We start from the raw sequence: 26,078 nt of genomic DNA on the forward strand, positions 1-26,078 counted from the left end.
AATGTGTACTTTCCGAAAATATATGGTTTTCTGGGGTGAACGTACTGTTTTCTACCTTTGCCGCCCCCCAAAACGATGTAAATGTGTTGATTTTGCAGTATCTGAAATTACAGAACAAACGGGGGGTCTTCCTTTTGGGGCCTCCTATGCCACGTGCTTGGGTACATCTATTCATATTGGGCATCAAACTGTTCAGTGGACCCAGGATTTTATATTTGGGGTGTTTTACATTGATACCTAATGATGTGTGGGAGATATGTTGCTGTAGAGTGGAAGCTTTGAGGTCATTTTTCAAAAAATTCACCAATTTCTATAAAACACTATAACTTTAGGAAACAATTGCAACTTGGTGGTTTGGAGTACAAAGATATTTCTACCCATTTTTGATTCACCAGAATCTGTTCTTTCTAGTAATGGGTAGTTTTCTTGGGTAAACCTACTGTTAGTGGAATGTTTGGCCTTGAAATCAAAAGTATGCCGTTTGGGGAGTGTTGCTTTGGAAATTTGGTTGTGTACTGCTTGTAGATTTTGAGCTATACAAGTGAGAAATCTCCATAAAACTATATATATTTGGTATTGTCGCGTTCAGGAGACATAGACCTTTCTAAATCAGCTGTGTTCTCGTACGTAAAATGAATGATGTTTCTGATATATGTGATTGTTCTTCGTGCAACATGATTTTTTTCATTTTATTTGACACTTAGAATCCAATATTTTTTTAGAGAAGTAGAATTACACCAAAATTCTTGCATATTGTGAAAGTTCAGGTTGTCCTGAAAAAAACAATATATTGTTTTCCTGGGTTAACTAAAAGACCACCCCAGGAAAGGCCCTTAAAGTGAAAGAGTGCAAAATATCTAAAAACTGCTTGGCAGTAGATGTTCGCATCTAGGACAAAACGGCTGGCAGGGAAAGGGTTAAAACTCAGCTAATGAGCCAAGAGTAATTTGCTTCATTAAAGTAATACCATTTGTTTTCTGCAAAAAGGTTTTGTGCAATTATTATAAAAACTGCTTTATGGGGGCGTGGCTTGATGGTTGCCTAGAACAGACGTACTTTGGCTGGGCTCCCGCTCAGGTCTGGACTGAGATTCAAAATAGGCTCCGGCATTTCAGCTACACAGAGGCCCAAACAGCACCTCACCAGCCCAATAAATAGTGCCTGTCTATGGCAACTTACAGCAGCCCTTTTGGCATTTGCCAGAACCCACAGCTTGCCAGTCCGGGCCTGCTCCCGCTCCTCGACACGCTTGGCATTCAATATTCTCCTGCGTTTGCGTTACTTTAACTAAAAAAGATAAAGAAATCAGGCATTTTTTTGCTAAAAACCCTCCGTCGCCTACTGTGGACGAGACCTCCAAAATGGAGGACGATGAGGCCCTCGATAATATTTCGGAGGTACCGCATCCTACCTAAAGGCATGGTGAGTTACCTTCTTGCCCCTTAACAGGAAAGTATATTTCCCTTGCCCTGCCACTTATAACATTACCACCGTACCTCCACTGATTTCTAAGGCACCCCTAGCATTTGAGGGAGCACTGCCTCTACAATATGCACGCCAATAGGCTGGGTGCTATTGGATTTAATTGGAACTACAGTATAATGCCTTCATCTGTGCCTCACTATTTACCACCCTGCCCATTAGCCCATAGGCTATAATCTCTGCCAGTACTCCTTATTAGTGCTGGCTCATGCAGAGTGACTTTGACACGGCTCACCAGTATAGAAGAATTTTTGATGTTAATGTTTCAGATTATTCTAGTTTTATGCTACCTTAGCGAACAGATACTGTATCTATGGGCCTTACATGCTGTAGTTAATCATTGTTTACTATTATCTGCAATTTTCCAGCCGCAAATGGATCTATACCTAAATAGTAGATTTTGGATAGCTATGATTTTTGGTCTGCATGGATCTTATATACGGGACACTACAACTTTATGGATTTAGGGGCCCTCCATCTGGATATGGAACACTGACATTCCGACTGTCATACCGGAACCCATAACAACTTCATCCAAAGGGTTAAAAAGGGGCAACTGAGGTATCGGATGACTAGCATTGCCACAGACTCTTACTGCCCACTTTTGTAAAGAAACATATGCCAGTCACATTATACAGAAAATATATAATATTTTGTACTGTGATAATGCTGAAAAATATGCTAAATGAAAATCTGATTGGTATGCCTTGGCTAAATATTCGGTTACTTTGATGCTTACTATTTTCTACTCCCTCTCTCCCCTTCTCCCTTAATTTTTTTTTTCTCTCTTTCTTCTCCATCTATGATCTTTTCTTTTCTTCCCACTCCCTCTCTGGTTGTGTGTACATATTAAATAACTAAAGCTAGATAGAACCCATGCATACTATTGCTTTCATGCCGAAACTACATTGTGCACTGTACGATTTATGTTTTGTTACCTGTTTTATATAAGCTTATTGTGTTGTATAATTGTTCAAGAGTTTTGTGGGGGCCCCACCCTCTGATTACTTGCAAAACTCTAGGCCCACAGCCTGACTCCCCCTTTTACTACGTCATAAGCCACCCTGCAGGAGTAGTGCCTTGAGCCTAAACCCTGTATCGACGTATCTTGATCCCCTGTTCTCTTTTCTGCTACCTTCCCACTTCTCCCTGTACGGCCCCCTTACATATTCTATCATTCCCATCCAAGAGGTAATAAATGCCTGCCCTACACACCACACCCCGAGATAAGTCAAGCTCTTTTAAGATTGTTAGCATCAATGGCAATGATCTTACTTCACAAACATTTTCCTGAGCTAGTCACAAGTAAACCTCAGCCTACTAAAACACGTGGAGTTGCAATCACTTTTTCTTGTAATTTCTGTTTTTCGGTGACAGACAGGAAGAGTGATGCATCAGGAAGGTATACAGTGGTGTGAAAAACTATTTGCCCCCTTCCTGATTTCTTATTCTTTTGCATGTTTGTCACACTTAAATGTTTCTGCTCATCAAAAACCGTTAACTATTAGTCAAAGATAACATAATTGAACACAAAATGCAGTTTTTAAATGAAGGTTTACGTTATTAAGGGAGAAAAAAAACTCCAAATCTACATGGGCCTGTGTGAAAAAGTGATTGCCCCCCTTGTTAAAAAATAACTTAACTGTGGTTTATCACACCTGAGTTCGATTTCAAAGGTTATAAAGCCATTTCTAAAGCTTTGGGACTCCAGCGAACCACAGTGAGAGCCATTATCCACAAATGGCAAAAACATGGAACAGTGGTGAACCTTCCCAGGAGTGGCCGGCCGACCAAAATTACCCCAAGAGTGCAGAGACAACTCATCCGAGAGGCCACAAAAGACCCCAGGACAACATCTAAAGAACTGCAGGCCTCACTTGCCTCAATTAAGGTCAGTGTTCACGACTCCACCATAAGAAAGAGACTGGGCAAAAACGGCCTGCATGGCAGATTTCCAAGGCGCAAACCACTTTTAAGCAAAAAGAACATTAAGGCTCGTCTCAATTTTGCAAAAAAACATCTCAATGATTGCCAAGACTTTTGGGAAAATACCTTGTGGACCGATGAGACAAAAGTTGAACTTTTTGGAAGGTGCGCGTCCCGTTACATCTGGCGTAAAAGTAACACAGCATTTCCGAAAAAGAACATCATACCAACAGTAAAATATGGTGGTGGTAGTGTGATGGTCTGGGGTTGTTTTGCTGCTTCAGGACCTGGAAGACTTGCTGTGATAGATGGAACCATGAATTCTACTGTCTACCAAAAAATCCTGAAGGAGAATGTCCGGCCATCTGTTCGTCAACTCAAGCTGAAGCGATCTTGGGTGCTGCAGCAGGACAATGACCCAAAACACACCAGCAAATCCACCTCTGAATGGCTGAAGAAAAACAAAATGAAGACTTTGGAGTGGCCTAGTCAAAGTCCTGACCTGAATCCTATTGAGATGTTGTGGCATGACCTTAAAAAGGCGGTTCATGCTAGAAAACCCTCAAATAAAGCTGAATTACAACAATTCTGCAAAGATGAGTGGGCCAAAATTTTGGGAAAATACCTTGTGGACCGATGAGACAAAAGTTGAACTTTTTGGAAGGTGCGCGTCCCGTTACATCTGGCGTAAAAGTAACACAGCATTTCAGAAAAAGAACATCATACCAACAGTAAAATATGGTGGTGGTAGTGTGATGGTCTGGGGTTGTTTTGCTGCTTCAGGACCTGGAAGACTTGCTGTGATATATGGAACCATGAATTCTACTGTCTACCAAAAAATCCTGAAGGAGAATGTCCGGCCATCTGTTCGTCAACTCAAGCTGAAGCGATCTTGGGTGCTGCAGCAGGACAATGACCCAAAACACACCAGCAAATCCACCTCTGAATGGCTGAAGAAAAACAAAATGAAGACTTTGGAGTGGCCTAGTCAAAGTCCTGACCTGAATCCTATTGAGATGTTGTGGCATGACCTTAAAAAGGCGGTTCATGCTAGAAAACCCTCAAATAAAGCTGAATTACAACAATTCTGCAAAGATGAGTGGGCCAAAATTCCTCCAGAGCGCTGTAAAAGACTCATTGCAAGTTATCGCAAACGCTTGATTGCAGTTATTGCTGCTAAGGATGGCCCAACCAGTTATTAGGTTCAGGGGGCAATTACTTTTTCACACAGGTTTGGATTTCTTTTCTCCCTAAATAATAAAAACCCTCATTTAAAAACTGCATTTTGTGTTTACTTGTGTTATCTTTGACTAATAGTTAAATGTGTTTGATGATCAGAAACATTTTGTGTGACAAACATGCAAAAGAATAAGAAATCAGGAAGGGGGCAAATAGTTTTTCACACCACTGTATATTTGTGAAAGGCCTTTTTATGGGTCGAAGTTACACATTTGCTAACATATATTTACCCAATAGCAACCAAGACCTCACACAAATAGAATATACATTGACACTCTTTGCAGAAGGTACACTGGTGGGTGGTGACTTTAACCTGCTTCTAGAACCACAACTTGATTGCTCCACCGGCAAATCTAGCATGGCTCCCCGACAGTCGTCCCGCTGCAGACAAACTCTGCATTCTCTCCAATTAATAGACCCATGGCGCATTTTATACCCCAGTGAAAGAGACTATTCGTTCTATTCACATAGACACAACACATATTCAAGAATTGATTATATTTTTCTGTCCCACATGGCACTGAATGACGTATTAGATAGTAGTATCCTCACTAGAACATGGTCAGACCATTCGATGGTAACCCTGACACTGCGTACACCCCTTCCCGCACCCAAACAGGGAGTTTGGCATCTCAACGAATCAACGAATGTGTAATTCGGGGGCATTTAATCAAACATGTAGCCAAACGAAAACGTGACAGGGAAAAAACTAGAAATGATTTAATTCATAAGATACAACAATTGGAGCAAATCCACAAACATACACACTGTGATACAACTCTTGCCCAATTAACTGAAGCTAGAAAAGCCCTTTCCACCCATTTAAATTTACGAACATGGAGACAAATGTGGTCGTCTATTGGCTAGAGTTTTAAAACATAAACAAGGTAGGAATTTTTCCCCTGCTATTAAGAAAATGAATGGAGTTCTAGTACATACTCCATACTAATAGCAGAAACCTTTGAACAATTCTACAAGAGACTTTACCAATTGCCAGACAATTCCCTAGATGATATGCCTGAATATGGCCACTCCCTACAGGACTTTTTACAATCTTCCCAAATGAGACAAATATCCTCCGTAGAGGCGGATATTTAAGACGCGGATTTAACATTGGAAGAATTAACAATAGCCCTTCAAAATACGCCAATGGGAAAAGCACCCGGACCTGACGGCTTTACCACCTTATACTATAAAACATTTAAAGATAGTCTACTAACTTGCTCAAAGCCTTTCAGGGTGTCCAACAGGGTTCTCATTTCCATAAACAATCTCTAGAAGCACATATCAGCCTCCTATTGAAACCCGGAAAAAATCAGGTAGCTATAGACCAATCTCATTACTAAACGGAGATGTCAAACTTCTAGTGAAAATTATAGCTAACTGGCTGAATACCATTCTTTACAAAATAATTAATCCGGAGCAAATTGTCTTCGGGCAGAGAAGGTCGGGATAATACCACCGGCTGATAAACATTTTACGAACACACAAATTACCGCTGATGTTGCTCTCTACAGATGCAGAAAAGGCCTTTGACCATGTTAATTGGTCCAATATGTTTTCCTGTCTGAAATACTTTGGATTCGGCCCGAAAACACTGAATTGGATACACTCATAGTATTATAACCCCATAGCCAGAATACACGCTAACTGCCAATTGTCTAACTATATAGATATACGTAATGGCACCAGACAGGGCTGTCCTTTATAGCCCCACTCTATTTATCATGGCTCTAGAACCATTTCTCTGTCATGTTAGACTAAACCCAGACATTAATGGTGTAAATATCAATAAACATCACCATAAAACTGCAGCTTATGCCGACGCCCTTTTTTTGTTACGCAACCCATAGTTTCTATGCCAGTTTTAAACCAATTACTGACTCACTACGGCTATTTTAGCAACTTCAAAATTAACTTCTGTAAGTCTATGGCGTTAAATGTATCCTTACCCTCAAGAACTATACAAGCTTTATTACAGAGTTTTCCATTTAAATGGTCTCAACATCATATTACATACTTAGGGATTAAAATTACTAAGGACTACGATGAATGGATGTCAAAAAAACCTAAAAGAGCTCCTGACAACCATTACTAAAGATCTTGACTCTTGGATTGATAAACCCCTCCCATGGTTTGGCCGGATGAATGTTATCAAAATAAATATTATCCCTCGCATCTTGTATATATTCCAAACCCTTCCCTTACCAGTGGCAGAACATATATTAGATTCCCTGCAAACTATCATCACTAAATATATATGGCAGAATAAAAAGAGTAGATTAAGCTATAAAACTCTTATAAAGACTAAGAAACAAGGTGGGGTATCTCTTTCCGACTGCAGGCTTTACTATTATGCAGTGGTGTTGGGTCGAGTTGTAGATTGGAATCACCAAGTAGATTCCAAGTTATGGGTTGAAATAGAACAACAGGCCATCTACAGCTACTTATTTCACCTGCCATGGCTAGATGCAAGACATAGACGCATTCGTTATACAGATCACCCCCTCCTTGATATGGGATGGATGCTGTCAAAAATTTGAATTAACGCAATTCCCCTCTCCACTTATGCCGATAATCAATAACACAGCATTTCCGATAGGACAACAGCCAATTTAAAATTATTTCATTTCCTCGAAAAGGGAGAGTTCATAGATAAAGAAAAGTTTCAATTTGTTAAACCTTTCTCAAAAATTGATCACCTGAAATTTGCACAAATGAAGCACTTTTTTCATAGCCTGGGAGGTGCTTCCATATTGGGTAGAGATCAGACTCCATATGAATCCCTGTGTTCAGCAGAACTTCCCCCCATGCATACTACTTCAAAAATCTATAAAATCTATAAATCTATAAAAACTTACGTTAATCACATGCTTCTACTACCCCTTCATTTGTTGACTTATGGGCCTCAGATTTATATATTCACTTTCAAGAAGACCAGTTTGGTGATATCATGACTAAATTATTTAAGAGTACCAGATGTTGTAGAATACAGGAGACCAATTACAAAATAGTTTCACGATGGTACTTTCCCCCGTCCAGACTAAAATTTATCTACAAAAACACTAGTGATAGATGTTGGCGATGCGGTATAGAAAAAGGCTCTTTATTACATATATTCAGGACCTGTCCACTTATTAAGCCTTACTGGAATGGGGTGAGGCTAGCTATACGCAAAATTTGAAACTTTGATATTCCGGATGATCCAGCGTATGTTTCATATTGACAAACCACTTGGTGTCTTTACATCAACAATTGAGCATCATTTATTAAACGCTGTCTGTTAATTCCATTAAAAAATGGAAACAAACCACGGCTCCCACAATACGTGACTGGTACTCAAAAGTAGAAGAGTAACATAAATTTGAGGAACTTTCCCTTTTTTTAACGGATTCTCATGATACTTATGGTGTGATGTGGCTTAGATGGCTCTCTTTTACAGAGTCAGATTATTATAAACAATAGCTGTACATTTCCCCTTCCTTCTCTAATCTTGTCAATTCCTTTGTTACCTTCATTTAAGAGCTCTCAGAGCTACTCTGACTTACTCTTTGTAATTTTGACTGTATGTATTTCCTTTTCCATCCCCCTTTTTTACTTCTGTACCCCTGATTTCTTTTGTTTAAGAAAACTTAATAAAAGTTTAATTGAAAAAAAAACAAAAAAAACTGCTTTATGCAAAAGACATGCAAAAAAAAATTTTCTGGGGTTGTTCACCTATAAATTAACTTTTAGTATGATGTAGAGAGAGCTATTCTGAGACAATTTGCAATTGGCTTTCATTTTTCATTATTATTATGGTTTTTGTGTTATTAAGCTTTTTATTTAGCAGCTCTCCAGTTTACATGTTGCATCAACAGTTATAACTATTCTCCGATAAATGCTATTATTGTATAGTTGTATCATACAGAAAATGTAACCTTCACATCTTCCATCAATTACTGCCAAATATGTGCTTTTGTTGGAAGGCATGTACATAATGTCCTAAACTAATGGCTAACTGGATGAGAACAACACACACAGGATAAACTGGAATTCTGCCATTCTTACCCTGAAACAGATTTCCCTGTTTCATCTGGCTTACGAACAGTAAATGGACTTGGATCAATGGCAACACTCTTGGGCATAAAGTCTCTGAAAGAAACAAACATAACACTGATATAAAATCACACAACAGGTTACTCTTAAGTCATAAAATGTTATATATGCCATTATTTTTAGCACTGATAAAAACGCAATTGAGATCTTCCATCAGGTGTATCCAACAATTAATTCATAAATATTTCAATAATAAACAAGTCACAAATCACATTTGCTTGTATAATACCTTGCAGAGTTTGTCATAGCCAGGCAAAATGTGTCGTCAAAACTACTCAATTCATAAGGTCGAAAAAACTCATTATAAATATTTGTTTCTTCGTTGCACTTGCTACATTTTTTAATAGTCATCTTCTTTCGATTTTCAGAATTATGTACTAAAAAGAGAAAGAATCAGAGAGTAAAATTAGAGAGCATCATCAGAGAATGATATTTATATATGTCTGTCATTGACCTTTAATATTGACAATTATTTGCAGGAAAGCTGTCACTTTATTTGCTTTAGGACAGGAATGTTTTACAAATTTACAAATGCTGTTTAGGGTCATCTTAAAGACAAGAGGATGGAGAATCGCGAAAACTGCAGATGTGGATGAGACGCTTCAGGACCCTGAACTAGGGGAAGGCAGACAAAAGTGGTACATGCCTAGAGTGCCCCAATGTTGTACCCTAGGCATGTGCCTTTCTGCCTACCCCTAAAGTTGGCCCTGGAAAAGAGGAATAAAAACGAGGCATGTACTTGGTTCTACACCAAGTTTTGACTTGATTATCTTCTTTTTTTCTCTCTCTCTCTCAATCTGGTTGCTAGGGTCCAAATTACCCTAGCAACCATGCATTCATTTGAATAAGAGACTGGAATATGAATAGGAGAGTATTGTTGCAATAACAATGAATGTATAGCCTTACAGAGCATTTGTTTTTAGGTGGGTCAGTGACCCCCATTTGAAAGCTGGAAAGAATCAGAAAAAGAAGACATATAATTCAAAAACTAAAAAAAATAATGAATACCAATTGAAAAGTTGCTTAGAATTAGCCATTCTATAACATACTAAAAGTTAACTTAAAGGAGAGCCATCCCTTTACCTGATTGTTACATAATTTTGACTATTATAAATAAGAATAAGAAAACACATTGTTATTTTTTTTTTTTACACATTGTTATTTTAAAACATATTAGATGGGTATACAGGCAGGGGACCTGTTATCCACAAAGTTTGGGACTATTCTTGTCATAATGTGGCGAAGCATGCCTTCAGGCTACAGGTATACATTTAAAAAATTATGGTTTTCCAAAAGTATGGCTTTACTGTAGCTTGTCAGAATATGTAAATATTGAAAAATTTATTCAGGGTGCTGTCCTAAGCAATATTACAATATACACAAATTATTGTTTTGCTTTATTCCAAAGCTATTAAAGGTACAAAAAACAAAAAAATGGACGTGTTTTAATGTAATTAGAATATAATATACTGACACTAAAAATATTAATGTGTGTGCTTCAAAAAATACTACTATAGTTAATATAAACAAGCTCGGGCAACAGTATATAAATATTTTAATTACTTTAAAGCACATTCATTTTTTGATGCTATTGTTCCTTTAAGCAGTTTAGAAACTGCTAATACATTTTAGAATCAAAAGGAAATTCACTGGCACACAGGTAATACTAGCAGGGTAAACCCTTGCTATTTTATTCAATGGTTTGCAGCATGCAACGTTTCGGGGTAACCCCCTTTATCAAGCATGATACATTTTAGAGCCACTGCTGTTCAAACCTTCTGACTGTACAGACGAGTAAAATATGTTCAGAAGGAAAACATACCTTTTCTGAAGTAGACCTGCACAGGAAAGACACAAGAAAGGTCATCTAAAGGTTTCTGATCTATTTCCTGAGCAGAGCAACATCAAAACAGTTCTCTGTTTTTCTCCTAAACGTATTCTACTCAAAAGTACAATTGGAAGTACTGACCAGAAGTTGTTAAAAAAATTCATTAAACAAGTAGTGTATAAATAACTGTTATGGAAAGGGAAAAACAATTCATTTAAATTGCAAAAATGCTAAGAAGAGCACACCAAGCAATTTTACATCATTTTTTTTTTTTTACAAGGGAATTCTAATTCCTGAGGTTCAAAATTGTTGTCTCCTTTATGGAGAAAACACGAGTGAAAAAAACTCTAAAGAGTGTCATGTTTTATTGTTTTAAAGGCATCCCCAGCTTGGAGCTCATTTATAAATACTGGGCATATTTGCACCTGGGCTCTAACCAATAGCAACAAATCAGTGACTGTCTTTTTACAGGCAGCTGTGAGTTGAACAATGAAAGCAAACATTTGATTGGTTGCCATAAATTACTGCCCAGGTGCAAATTTACCCAGTGTTTATAAATTAGCCCCCTTTAGTTCACACAATAGAGATTTTAATCCATACAAAAGTGCAAGACATGACTAAGGATGTCTAGGAAACATTAAATGTGGCACTTTATTTTTTTCTGTAGGCTGGTAAAATTTTCCACAAAAGGTAGCATGAGTCCTGGGGAAATTGCAATGACTGTATTCACTGGGGAGTTGCCTAAGGTACTGGTATGCCCCTGCCACTGTGATTTAATTTCTGTCTCCTTTCCCATAAAGTACAAGGTTCTTTAAAGTTACAGGGAAAAAACAAATAAGTCAATAATTAAGAATTGCTTGCTTAAACATTACACAATGGTAAAATGATAAATCTTTTATCTTCTAAAATATTAATTACATTGCAACATGATGTTGTTTCAAGTGTAGCGAGAGAAAACGTGTGCTGATTGAACATTGTCATCACAACAAAAGGCTTTTTTTGAGTATCTAAGCAACAGAAAAAAATACTTTAATTTTGGGAAAGTCATGGCCACATTTTCAGTGTGCATGTGTACATATACTTCATATGAATCAAGCTTTCTTTTCAAAAGGATAGCAATATTCTTATTCATTATGAATTATTCTGTCTTTATAACACAGCATTAGTCATAGGTGAGTTCTAGTCATTCCAATTATCTCACTATACATTAAAAGTACTCAGCTACAGAAATAAACATAAACAGTGAAACCAAAATCACAAACATATGATTTTAACCCTTTAAGTGCCAGCAGAATTTCACATTTTGGTTACGCGAAATGCCAGCCGTTTTTGAAACATTTTGTGCTCTCTCACTTTAGGGGCATTTTCTGAGGGGAAACCTATAGTTTACCTAGGAAAACTATACATTGTTTTTTTCGGGAGAAACTGAGCTTTCTAAATCTGCCTGAGTTTTCATGTATTTCCACCTGTGCAAAAAAATTTATAGTACTAAATACCAAAAAAAAATGAAAAATTACCATTTTTCATCGTATATCAATTTATACCAGAAAAATATTTCATGTTACGGATGAAAATCCAACTGATTTGGAAAGCCTTATGTCTCTTGAATGTGCCAATACCAGATATGTATAGTTTTAGGGAGATTTAGGATTTCTGTACAGCAAAAACTCCCGGCACTATATTACCGAATTTTGAAAGCACTAAGGCAGAAAACGGCATGCTTTAGATTCCAAGGCAAAAAATCCTGAAACCGTAGGTTTACCCCAGAAAACCATACATTTTTCAAAAGTACACATTCTGCCGATTACAAAATGGGTAACTATGTCTCTCTACTCCCAACTACCAAACATAAAAGCTTGTCTGAACATAGCGGTTTTTCAAAAAAAAATTCAAAATTCTGAAAAATCATTTCAAAGGTTTTATTTTGCTGCTCCGCATATCCCAAACTATATTAGGTACCAAGAAAAAGCACCTGAAATATGATTGCCAGGGGTCCACTGAACAGTTTGATACCCATTATGCATAGGTTTACCAAAGTATCTGGCATTTAGAGACACCAATATGAAGTTAGCACATCCAAATTGTTCAGGACTTTACTTCAGCTACTGAGAAATCAACACATTGACTGCATTTTTGTGGGGTAAAAACACAGAAATATATGTTTACCCCCCAAAACCCATATATTTTTGGAAAGTACACATTCTACCGAATCTAAAATGGGTACCCATGCCTTTCTGCTCCAAACTACTGAGTCGCAAGGCTTTCCCACAATTGTCGGTTTTGGTGAAATATCTGAAAATTGCCTCAAACCTTCAACTTCCCAGCACCATATCGCCCATGTATCATTACGTACTAAGAAAAAGCACCCTAAATATGATTGCCAGGGTTCCTCTGAACATTTTGGTAGTCATTGTTCATAAGTTTACCAAAGTATCTGGCATTTAGAGGCCCCAAAATGAAGTTAGCGCATACAAACAGTCCCGTGGGTAACTTCAGCAAATGAAAGATCAACACATTTACTGCATTTTTGTGGGGTAAAAACACAGAAATATATGTTTACCCCCCAAAACCCATATATTTTTGGAAAGTACACATTCTACCGAATCTAAAATGGGTACCCATGCCTTTCTGCTCCAAACTACTGAGTCGCAAGGCTTTCCCACAATTGTCGGTTTTGGTGAAATATCTGAAAATTGCCTCAAAAATTCAACTTCTCAGCACCATATCACCCATGTATCGTTACGCACCAAGAAAAAGCACCCTAAATATGATTGCCAGGGTTCCTCCAAACAGTTTGGTGGCCATTGTTCATAGGTTTACCAAAGTATATGGCATTTAGAGGCCCCAAAATGAAGTTAGCACATACAAATTGTCCTGTGGGTAACTTCAGCTAATGAAAAATCAACACATTGACTGCATTTTTGTGGGGTAAAAACACAGAAATATATGTTTACCCCCCAACCCCATATATTTTTGGAAAGTACACATTCTACAGAATCTAAAATGGGTACCCATGCCTTTCTGCTCCAAACTACTGAGTCGCAAGGCTTTGCCAAATTTGGCGGTTTGGGCGAAATATCTGGAAATTGCCTCAAAGCTTCAACTTTCCACCATCGTATTGTCCATGTATCATTACCAGCATAAAGCATCCTAAAAATAAACATAGGTGTCTACTAAACAGTTTGATGCCCAATGTGCATAGATATACCAAACTATGTGGCGCACAGAGACCCCCAAATGACAATATGTATAGACATTTTCACCGCTGACGCGCTGGCTGCTGCAATATAACCACCCGGTGTGTGTATTATGCGACATTAGACCACCTAACAGTACAGAGACCCCAGAAAACCATATATTTTCAGAAAGTACACATTCTGACGAATCCAATATGGGTAAATAAGTGTTTCTACTGCAAACTGCCAAACTGCAAAGCAATGCTGAACATAACGTTTTTTATCAAATTTCTGAAAATTGTCACAAAGCTTGAATTTTACCCCATTATATGCCCCACATTTCGTAACTTATCAGCATAAAACATCCTAAATATAAACGCCAGGGGTCTACTGAACACTTTGATGCCCAGTATGCATAGATATACCAAACTATGTGGCGCACAGAGACCCCCAAATGACAATAGCAAATATACATTTTCACGGCTGACGCGCTGGCTGCTGCAATATAAGCACCTGGTGTGTGTATTATGCAACATTAGACCCCCCTAACAGTATAGAGACCCCAGAAAACCATATATTTTCAGAAAGTACACATTCTGATGAATCCAATATGGGTAAATAAGTGTTTATACTGCAAACTGCCAAACTGCAAAGCAATGCTGAACATAACGGTTTTTATCAAATTTCTGAAAATCGTCACAAAACTTGAATTTTACCCCATTATATGCCACACATTTCGTAACGTATCAGCATAAAACATCCTAAATATGAACGCCAAGGGTCTACTGAACACTTTGATGCCCAATATGCATAGATATACCAAACTATGTGGCGCACAGAGACCCCCAAATGACAATAGTGTATATACATTTTCAAGGCTGACGCGCTGGCTGCTGCAATATGAGCACCTGGTGTGTGTATTATGCGACATTAGACCCCCCTAACAGTACAGAGACCCCAGAAAACCATATATTTCCAGAAAGTACACATTCTGACGAATCGAATATGGGTAAATAAGTGTTTCTACTGCAAACTGCCAATCAATGCTGAACGTAACGGTTTTTATCAAATTTCTGAAAATCGTCACAAAGCTTGAATTTTACCCCATTATATGCCCCACATTTCGTAACTTATCAGCATAAAACATCCTAAATATGAACGCCAGGGGTCTACTGAACACTTTGATGCCCAATATGCATAGATATACCAAACTATGTGGCGCACAGAGACCCCCAAATGACAATAGTGTATATACATTTTCATGGCTGACGCGCTGGCTGCTGCAATATAAGCATCTGGTGTGTGTATTATGCGACATTAGACCCCCCTAACAGTACAGAGACCCCAGAAAACCATATATTTTCAGAAAGTACACATGCTGACGAATCCAATATGGGTAAATAAGTGTTTCTACTGCAAACTGCCAAACTGCAAATCAATGCTGAACGTAACGGTTTTTTATCAAATTTCTGAAAATCGTCACAAAGCTTGAATTTTACCCCATTATATGCCCCACATTTCGTAACTTATCAGCATAAAACATCCTAAATATGAACGCCAGGGATCTACTGAACACCTTGATGCCCAATATGCATAGATATACCAAACTATGTGGCGCACAGAGATCCCCAAATGAAAATAGTGTATATACATTTTCACGGCTGACGCGCTGGCTGCTGCAATATAAGCACCTGGTGTGTGTATTATGCGACATTAGACCCCCCTAACAGTACAGAGACCCCAGAAAACCATATATTTTCAGAAAGTACACATTCTGACGAATCCAATATGGGTAAATATGTGTTTCTACTGCAAACTGCCAATCTGCAAAGCAATGCTGAACATAACGGTTTTTATCAAATTTCTGAAAATCGTCAGAAAGATTGAATTTTACCCCATTATATGCCCCACATTTCGTAACGTATCAGCATAAAACATCCTAAATATGAACGCCAAGGGTCTACTGAACACTTTGATGCCCAATATGCATAGATATACCAAACTATGTGGCGCACAGAGACCACCAAATGACAATAGTGTATATACATTTTCACAGCTGACGCGCTGGCTGCTGCAATATAAGCACCTGGTGTGTGTATTATGCGACATTAGACCCCCCTAACAGTACAGAGACCCCAGAAAACCATATATTTTCAGAAAGTACACATTCTGACGAATCCAATATGGGTAAATAAGTGTTTCTACTGCAAACTGCCAAACTGTAAAGCAATGCTGAACATAACGGTTTTTATCAAATTTCTGAAAATTGTCAGAAAGCTTGAATTTTACCCCATTATATGCCACACATTTCGTAACGTATCAGCATAAAACATCCTAAATATGAACACCAGGTGTCTACTGAACACTTTGATGCCCAATATGCATAGATATACCAAACTATGTGGCGCACAGAGACCCCCAAATGACAATAGTGTATATACATTTTCAAGGCTGACGCGCTGGCTGCTGCAATATGAGCACCTGGTGTGTGTATTATGCGACATTAGACCCCCCTAACAGTACAGAGACCCCAGAAAACCATATATTTCCAGAAAGTACACATTCTGACGAATCGAATATGGGTAAATAAGTGTTTCTACTGCAAACTGCCAATCAATGCTGAACGTAACGGTTTTTATCAAATTTCTGAAAATCGTCACAAAGCTTGAATTTTACCCCATTATATGCCCCACATTTCGTAACTTATCAGCATAAAACATCCTAAATATGAACGCCAGGGGTCTACTGAACACTTTGATGCCCAATATGCATAGATATACCAAACTATGTGGCGCACAGAGACCCCCAAATGACAATAGTGTATATACATTTTCATGGCTGACGCGCTGGCTGCTGCAATATAAGCATCTGGTGTGTGTATTATGCGACATTAGACCCCCCTAACAGTACAGAGACCCCAGAAAACCATATATTTTCAGAAAGTACACATGCTGACGAATCCAATATGGGTAAATAAGTGTTTCTACTGCAAACTGCCAAACTGCAAATCAATGCTGAACGTAACGGTTTTTATCAAATTTCTGAAAATCGTCACAAAGCTTGAATTTTACCCCATTATATGCCCCACATTTCGTAACTTATCAGCATAAAACATCCTAAATATGAACGCCAGGGATCTACTGAACACCTTGATGCCCAATATGCATAGATATACCAAACTATGTGGCGCACAGAGATCCCCAAATGAAAATAGTGTATATACATTTTCACGGCTGACGCGCTGGCTGCTGCAATATAAGCACCTGGTGTGTGTATTATGCGACATTAGACCCCCCTAACAGTACAGAGACCCCAGAAAACCATATATTTTCAGAAAGTACACATTCTGACGAATCCAATATGGGTAAATATGTGTTTCTACTGCAAACTGCCAATCTGCAAAGCAATGCTGAACATAACGGTTTTTATCAAATTTCTGAAAATCGTCAGAAAGATTGAATTTTACCCCATTATATGCCCCACATTTCGTAACGTATCAGCATAAAACATCCTAAATATGAACGCCAAGGGTCTACTGAACACTTTGATGCCCAATATGCATAGATATACCAAACTATGTGGCGCACAGAGACCACCAAATGACAATAGTGTATATACATTTTCACAGCTGACGCGCTGGCTGCTGCAATATAAGCACCTGGTGTGTGTATTATGCGAGATTAGACCCCCTAACAGTACAGAGACCCCAGAAAACCATATATTTTCAGAAAGTACACATTCTGACGAATCCAATATGGGTAAATAAGTGTTTCTACTGCAAACTGCCAAACTGTAAAGCAATGATGAACATAACGGTTTTTATCAAATTTCTGAAAATTGTCAGAAAGCTTGAATTTTACCCCATTATATGCCCCACATTTCGTAACGTATCAGCATAAAACATCCTAAATATGAACACCAGGTGTCTACTGAACACTTTGATGCCCAATATGCATAGATATACCAAACTATGTGGCGCACAGAGACCCCCAAATGGATATATAGTATATAAAATTTACAAGGCAAAACAAAATAAGGCAGTAAAGAGTGAAATGCAAAAAAATCCAATAAAACCACAAAAATCTATGTTTTTTTCCAGACTAGTGTTATCGGCCGTCAGAATCACAGTTTGAATATTTTAGCTGGGCCAAACAGGTTATACGGCTAGAAACAAGTGAACACAACATATGCAGAGCTGAAAATGAAATAAAATGGCTAAAAATTCAATAAAATGGCTAAAAATGCACCAAAATACCCAAAATTGCAATATAATCACCGAAATAACATACAAAAGGTATTGCACAGTACGGTTAGCGAATACGCTATTCGTAATGGCAATAAAACATTTTTTTCAGCCAAAAAAAGAGACGATGCGATAAGAAAAAAAAAAAAAAAGCCACAATGCCATGTATGTGCGTGTGCGTGTGTACAAATGGTAAATTACATGTTATGTGCGCGTGTGTGCGTGTGCACGTGTGTGTAAGTGCAGTGAGTGTAAGTGACCCCCCCAATCCCCAAAAATGTATGTGTAAGTGTGTGTAAGTGTGAATCTAAGTGTGTATTACTGTAATAAGTGTGTGTTGGTGTGTTTGTGTGTGTAATTGTTGCACTAACCTGAAAAAATCGCTGGAGACTGTTGCAGGCGATCAGGAAGAGCCCCTGGAAGACATCTGCGTCGTGGTTCCTGTCTCTGTGCTGTGGGGGCGGAGATCGACGACGCAGTGCAGGCTGCAGCAGCAGGACACGTAAGTGACACGTGCCTGCTGCTGTTTTTGGGCCCCTGGGCGATCGCGCCCCAGGGGCCACTCGATCCCCTGCTCTGCTCGTTGCCTAGGGGCAGGGGATCGAAGCGGAACGGAGCGAGCGGCTCTAACAGCCGCTCCTCCGCTCCAGAACCCGGAAGTGCTGCAGAACATAGAATCTACGTTCTGTGGCATTTCAAGTTACTTTTCCACAGAACGTAGATTCTATGTTCTGTGGCACTTAAAGGGTTAAGAAACCTGATTGTGTAACAAGAAACTACAGATCATTTCACAGTATTTAAACTTTGCAAAATAAATACAGATACTACATGATGACAGTATTCCTTTAACAGATTGCTCTTTATGCACGTGTTTGTGATTTAGGATCATTTGTCTTGTTCCCTGATCCTACATCACACACATGTGCATAATAAGCAAGTGCTTCTGCTTGGTCATTATGTGCATGTGTGTGTGACATAGCATTGTTCCCTGGTCACATGTATGTGTATAATGAGAGAGCAGGGGCTTCGCTCATTATGTATATTTGTGTGTGCAGTAGACCATGTGTGTTAGAAAAATAATGTGAATATATAACACTAGGTATAATTGAAAGGTTAACAGTTCCAGTAATGGCCTTATTGCTTGACATGTCCACCTTTTTCACCTTGACCTAACACAGTTATTATAGTCAAGACGTGTGCCTCAAAATTACAATTAAATTTACTAGAATGAACATCTGCAAGAGTGATCTATAATTTAACAGACAATGAAGTGACAAGAACAAAGAGAATGCAGGATTAAGGCATGTAAAATAACCTATTTTACATGCCTTAATCCTGCATTCTCTTTGTTCTTGTCACTTCATTGTCTGTTAAGTATAGATCACTCTTGCACATGTTCATACTAGTAAACTATAAGGAAAATATAGTAATTTACGGTATATCATGTAAGAGGAACAATAAATCCTCACAACAAATGTGTCAAGCCCCCAAGAACAATGCAAAGGGGAATAATTGCAAACAAATGACTTTATGAAAGTCAGATATTAAATCATTAAATAAAATACATTTAGAAAATAGAAAAAAAAACTGGTGTAGGATTTCTTTCATCACCAGATAGTACTCCCATGAATTAACAGACAAATGAAAGGCAATGTGCTTTGTTTTGTATTTGAATGGGCAAACTGGACTGATAAACTGCAACGATAAACTGCACTGATAAAATGGACTAGCCCACTTTGTGATTGGTTAGACCTCTTACTGCAACTGCAAGCACATGCAACTCATTGTTTGCTGATAAGCCAATACATATACTGAATTTGACTGAGGAGAGTCCACATATGGTAAGTACAATCCATATAATTATTAGTTATACATCAGGTACATTGTAAGGATTGTGTGAATGTGTATTTGGCTAAAACACAAAACTATCTGCATTCTTCTCAGAAGTGGCCTGGTTGTGAAAATAATTCTAGATGACTGGGCATTGAAAGAACAAGCAAACTAAACTTGGACTGAGCCCTGGTGATTTTGTTTTTATATATACAAGGCTTCGTTGGCCAAAGCTATCATTTGGGGGCAATTCAAAACAACCACATCTGTCAATGAGTGGTCACTGCCATTTAAGCCTTTCCTAAACAATATTTTAGTATTTGAAATTATTGGAGCAAAATACAGAATATAGTTACTTACAGCAGACAGCATGAATTATTTAATACTGATTATTTAAACAAGCATTTTTACGAGGCTTTGAACAAGGGTTGCTTGATTGATTTTCCATTCTTGAAATTAGCTGATGCTTCTTCAGCAATGTACTTGAAAAAAAACCTAGTCACTTGCCTTAAAAACAAACCCATGCAATTGAGGTGGATGTATAGTTTTTGCACGACATATAATCTGTGCAGTAATTGACAGGAAACCTCTTTAATGGTAATATTTGGGGAGATTTTACGGATAGCCCTGCATACATGTATTTTAGCCCATTAATCTGAGGACCTGGAAAGCTGGAAGTAATCCTCCCAGACTTTCATCAATCACAGAGTATCTAAATCTGCATCTGTCAACTCAGTGTAAAAAGTGGAATATTCTCCATGAACCCTTGTGCTTATTTATAAGGGTTCTCAAAAACTGTTCCTTTAGGGTGGATTAGAAAACTCAGAGTGGAAAGAGAAGTGTTTTCAAGGTCCACCTATTTAGGCAGAACTGGGTGGCTATGCCACTGAATTAAATGTAAGCGCTTAGGTGCCCTGTAATAGATTTTCAGATGTGGCTAAGAAATATGAATCTGTGACTAATCTGCATAATTTCTTTAGAAGAATTTGTAAATCGCTGTAAAGAGGACTGAATACGATTGAAAATCTTTACTCATAACCAATATTTGTTGTAGTTCTCCAATTGAAAGGACAATTTATATCAGAATTTTTAACTGAGGCCTAGGGATAAAAAATAATATTACCCATTAAATTTGTATGTAGAGAGTGTCCTTGGCATTGTAAAAATGTGAATGAGTGGAAGGAAATGCCAAGTCACAAATAAAGGTTCCATATGCAGAATAAAAAGTAGAACCGACCCATTAAGGTATCCCAGGCTACCTTGATGGGCCAGATGTCTTTTTATAACAGATGCAATTAAAGGAGAAGGAATCCCATTTTCTACTTGGGGGTGTCAAAAGTTAGGCATCCCCAAGTGACTACTATTACTTACCCGACACCCTGGGCCGGTGCTCCTATCAGCAGAAAACTGCACCACCCGATGTTCTTCTAGCGAGCACCACGGAGTGATCCTCTTCCTGCTTGTTCGGTTTTTAAATTTCCCGGGGCAGACACATACACAGTTTTTTTGTTAAAGTTCTGCATTACACACTACTGTGCATGCACAGCCACGAGAAGACCCGAAGAAGCCGAAAGACGATTGCTCTGTGGTGCTCACTAGAAGAACCCGGGCCAGTTCGGTTTTCTGTTGATAGGAGCACTGACTAGGCGTGTCGGGTGCCTGGGGGTGCCTAACTTTTGGCACCCCAAGTAGAAAATGGTATTCCTTCTTTAAAATAGGTAAAATATCAGATTTTCAATTGTAAAGGTTCAGAATTCTACCTTTTGAAGTTTGATATTAATAAGTAAGGCATCTGTTTTTGAAACATTCATTTGGAAACCTGAAATTTAAATACATTTGGGAGACTTTCCAGGGGGCTTGTAATGTTAAAGCACAAATCAGTATAAAGGTTGATTTTATAAAAACTATTTTATTTTCTATATCCCGATATGTTAATGTCAATATTTTGGTTAGAGGTTTGACAGTCAGCACAGCAATGGGGGTAATATTTGACATCATTGCACATTCCTCATTTAACCATTAATGTGCTGCGATTGAACATACTGTTTTGCAGGGTTGTGTTTCCCCTGTGGGAAAAAATACATTGCCTTGCAACGTGCAGCAATGGGCATGACTGCTGCGCTAAGTGCTAGCCAGAAGGAGGGCCTGTGTTTGAGCAACACGGATAATATAATAGAAATTATTTACTCACCTTCATCAAGAGGCAAAGGCAAGTTCTCCAAGACCTTTGGAGTCCACCAAAACGTATAACTAGGGAAAAAAACACATATTTTGGTCTTCTGATCTTTTGCCTACAGTGTTCTCTCATTTTACCACATAAAAATATTACATTAAAAACCTTTATTTGCAATGGTGACTTGGCTAAAAATTAAGAATTGACTATGGCCTTGACTTATACTAAAAAGAAAAAAAAAAATCAAAACTACTTTCTAGTCAAATGTTTCAAACTAATAAGAAATAAGACATTCTATGCAGGTGGAAAGACATCATGAGGCTTCTGAATAAAAACAGCTGGATAGGGTGCAACATTCTTATTTGTTTATACACGAAAAGTGCACCTGGCAATGAAGATTTGAATAAATGTAATTAAAATGGAGACTATTCTATTTAACAGGTGCCTTTTCTTAGAACTGTCATGCAGTCTGGGAGACTGCACATTTCAATACCACATTTCAATAGTTTCTTTACTGAGCCCTTCTTTCACCTAACATGAAAGTTGTATCAGTGCCAGCAACAGACAGGATATAATTACGATGGCAACCAAAAGAAGCAAACATCAAAATATATTCAGAACCTTTTAAATCATCTCCATTTCAAACTTTGAAAAGATGTGCTTTCATATATAATAGACAAAATCACAAGAATGCAACAATTGTTTAACTAAATGGACGGTATAAATTCAGTTTGTTCACATGGGTCTCACTTCTACGGATATTACATTGTTTTAATCCTAAACATTTATTAAAAACAAAAAATAACAGTATAGAACATTTTCTAGGAAAATCCTTACCAAATGGCACATCTTAAAAGATTCAGTGACAGTGTCGGACTGGAGGACCCAGGGCCCCCCAGGCTGCTGCCTCAGGTGCCCCAGACACCCAGGCCTCCCTGCTGCCCAATTATAATCTCACTTAAATTAAATAAAGATTACATGATAATAGGTAATGTGTACACAAGTAATGCAAAGCTATAATTCTACAATTCTACATTCTAAATAACATAGAAGCAATTCAGGATCACTGTTGCTTAATATAGTACACTGCAGACTTGGATGTGCATTTTTAAAAATGATTTCTTTTTTTCTGTACAATGTACTAAAAATAAAAGGGCAAAGATTTTTTTAAGGGTGTGCCGGATTGAAGTTTTGTGCACACGTAAATTATAACTGTGCACCCTGAATTATACAAATTTCCTGGCTTTTGAGCACGGATACTCGTTTGAAGTTGGCAATAAATGTTTTGAAGCAGCTAGTCTGTATATTGGTGCTCTTTCCATTATCTGTACATTGTGGCAATATTTGTGGATTAGCCTCTGGGGATTGATGCATCACCTCTGATTCAGCCATTCCAAAGCATTAACCTTCTTCTGTGTAAACCATTCTTTGGTAGCTTGATTTGTGTGTTTAGAGTCACTGTTGTGCTGCATGATCCACTTTCTCTTGACTCAGTTCATGGACAGTACCCTGACATTTTTCTGCTGAATATGGTGGTACTATTCAGAATAGTTCCATCAATGCTGGCAAGCATCCTGGTCCAGAGATAGCAAAGCAGGCCCACAATGAAGTTGCCACTACAATGGTTACAGATAGAATAAGATTCTTATGCTAGAATGCAGTGTTTGTCTTTTTTAACATGGTGCACAGTGGCACACAATGCCATAACATGTCACAGCTTTCATTCTAGTGGTAAAGGGTTTGATGATCTATTTAGAGTGATTATCATGGTAGGATGTGTTAAGCCATCTCAGTAATTTGTTTAGTTTGCTACATACATACAACTATATGATTGGATGAGCTTGTCTAATATATATGCTTGGTGCACTCTTTGGAAAATACACCAATGAAGGATATGTTTTAAAGAGAATTAAAAAAAAAAAACTCTAATAGAGAAAGCAACATAGTATCATAAAGGCAAAGCAAGACTTACAAGGTTAGAGTAAATTCTTAATTTACCCTTGACTATGAAGATTTTCATTCATCCAGGTCATAGTATATCTAGTATAGGTCAATCTAAAAACAACTGGCCTTGCTGAGTAATCAATGAAGACGTTTCACTACTCATCCGAGCAGCTTCTTCAGTTCAACTGACTGGTGTGGGAAGTTCTCGGCATATAAACTCTTCCACTAATCCATTTACAATGGCACATTGTAACTCTTCAAAGAGGTGACATCTGAAGAAACTCACAGAGGTGTTGATTCTGTGTAGTTTTTTACTTCCTTGTTTTGTAACAAAAAGTCACACAATTTCCCTCCCACCCCTGATTTGATTTGCATTTATTGAATTCTGAAATTGTGGATTTGGTGCATCCCTAATTTAAATATGATTTCTATCTTTTAATTGGAATTTTTGGTAGCAGGAGAGTTTCACTTCATTCAACTCATCTCCAGTTTCATACATCAGTATCCCAAAATAAAGTCAACAGAAACTAAACCAAAATGGAAGTTCAGTGTGTATTTTATGTTTTCTTTGTGTTCCCTCCAAAACTGTACCTTCTTTTTGCATAATCAAGTCTCATGGTGTTCTTGTGATGTAAGTAAAAATCTGTGGGCAGCTCCCAAAGATGCGTTTTACCCTCCGCTGGTTGGAAAACACCCAGGAAAAGATTGATGGAGTCTTGTCTGTCTGCATCTGAGGCACAAAAACATCATCCCTTTATTTTAAAATGATTTTCTATAATAAATATGCAAGTATGTATTTTGGTCTTTGAACTATATCCTTTTTGTATTATTGATTAGTACTACTATAAAACAAGATGTACACAGAGATTTTTTCAGGAATTTACAGGAAGTCCCTGTTATGCAGAGAATATCAATTTTGCTGCCTATGGGCCAGGCCCAGGAAGATTAATTGATATGAAATAATAAGTTTACTCATTTATCAAATTCAGTCCTGTCTAGGGATGCACCGAATCCAGGATTCTGTTCGGGATTCAGCCTTTTTTAGCAGGATTCGGTCGAATCCTTCTGCCCAGCATATGCAAATCAGGGGCGGGAGGGAAATTGTGTGACTTTTTGTTACAAAACAAGGAAGTAAAAAAAAATTCCCACCCTAATTTGAATTTGCAAATTAGGATTCAGATCCAGTTCGGTATTCGGCCGAATCTTTTGCAAAGGATTTGGCCGAGTCAAAATAGTGGATTTGTTGCATCCCTAGTCCTGTCTGATTCATTGACTAGATACTTTGTTCAAGGATTGGTTCAACTTTAAGTTAACTTTTAGTATGTTATAGAACAGCCAGTTCTAAGCAACTTTACAATTGGCCCATAGCAACCAAGCAGCAGGTAGCATTTACTAGTCTGTTGTGTCTTTTTATTATTGCTCTGTAGATTCTACTGAGCACTAATGATAGTTACCGACTGGTAAAATATTACAGAGCCCTTCAAATATTACATATTTCCAGTGTTAAAATTAATTGTTGGAATCTTTTTTCCTGCAGGTAATTTGCATCAGGCAGTTAGAATTCAGATATGCAATAGTGTATACTGATGCTTTGAGCACTATAACAAACAGCGCATAAAGGCATAAACTGCTCAAAACAGTTTTATGGATCTTTGCTTCCAGGTGGTCACTGCAAAAAAAGCCTATTTACTTTAATGCATTTTTAAGAATTTTCATCATTTCATAAATTTTTGGCAAAACAGGACAGATTTGCTCATCACTACTGGTCAGCTCTTTAACCTAAAGACTTGACTCAATTTCACAACATTTGAGCCCTGCCTTCCACTCTCCTTGAATTAACACAGGTAGCACAGTCCGGCAGCCGGCTCTATGAATACAGCAAAGATATGTGTGTAAATACTGACTTGCCTGAAAAAGCATTACTGTAGTATCTAGAAAGTGTTTGCATGATGTCTTTAGAATGCTGTGTCCATGGAGCAATCTTTCTATAGGTTTTAACCCTATGGACAAGCTGTGATCCCCCATACTGAAGAGATAGTGTGTCCCCATGATCCTCATAAAGTTCTTCAAATAGCCTGTTAAAAAACAAAAATATTTCAGTTAACTTTAACCATCGTTTGTATAAATGCTACTTTAAAG

At 37.9% G+C, this 26,078-nt stretch overlaps 1 protein-coding gene across 2 annotated transcripts in view; it reads right to left on the reverse strand.

Annotated features, from left to right (window-relative positions):
• Positions 1–26,078, reverse strand: part of fig4.L (FIG4 phosphoinositide 5-phosphatase L homeolog) — a 178,697-nt gene that overhangs the window by 58,477 nt on the left and 94,142 nt on the right. For both annotated transcript variants that reach the window (XM_018263317.2, XM_018263316.2), the window contains exons 16-20: positions 25,848–26,014; positions 24,531–24,669; positions 22,014–22,072; positions 8,975–9,122; positions 8,698–8,781 (exon numbers count right to left, since the gene is read on the reverse strand). In XM_018263317.2, the coding sequence (XP_018118806.1) occupies positions 8,698–8,781; positions 8,975–9,122; positions 22,014–22,072; positions 24,531–24,669; positions 25,848–26,014 (597 nt within the window). The remainder of the gene's footprint in view (positions 1–8,697; positions 8,782–8,974; positions 9,123–22,013; positions 22,073–24,530; positions 24,670–25,847; positions 26,015–26,078) is intronic.

This window comes from Xenopus laevis, chromosome 5L (genome assembly GCF_017654675.1).
Source record: "Xenopus laevis strain J_2021 chromosome 5L, Xenopus_laevis_v10.1, whole genome shotgun sequence".
Taxonomy (NCBI): Eukaryota; Metazoa; Chordata; class Amphibia; order Anura; family Pipidae; genus Xenopus; species Xenopus laevis.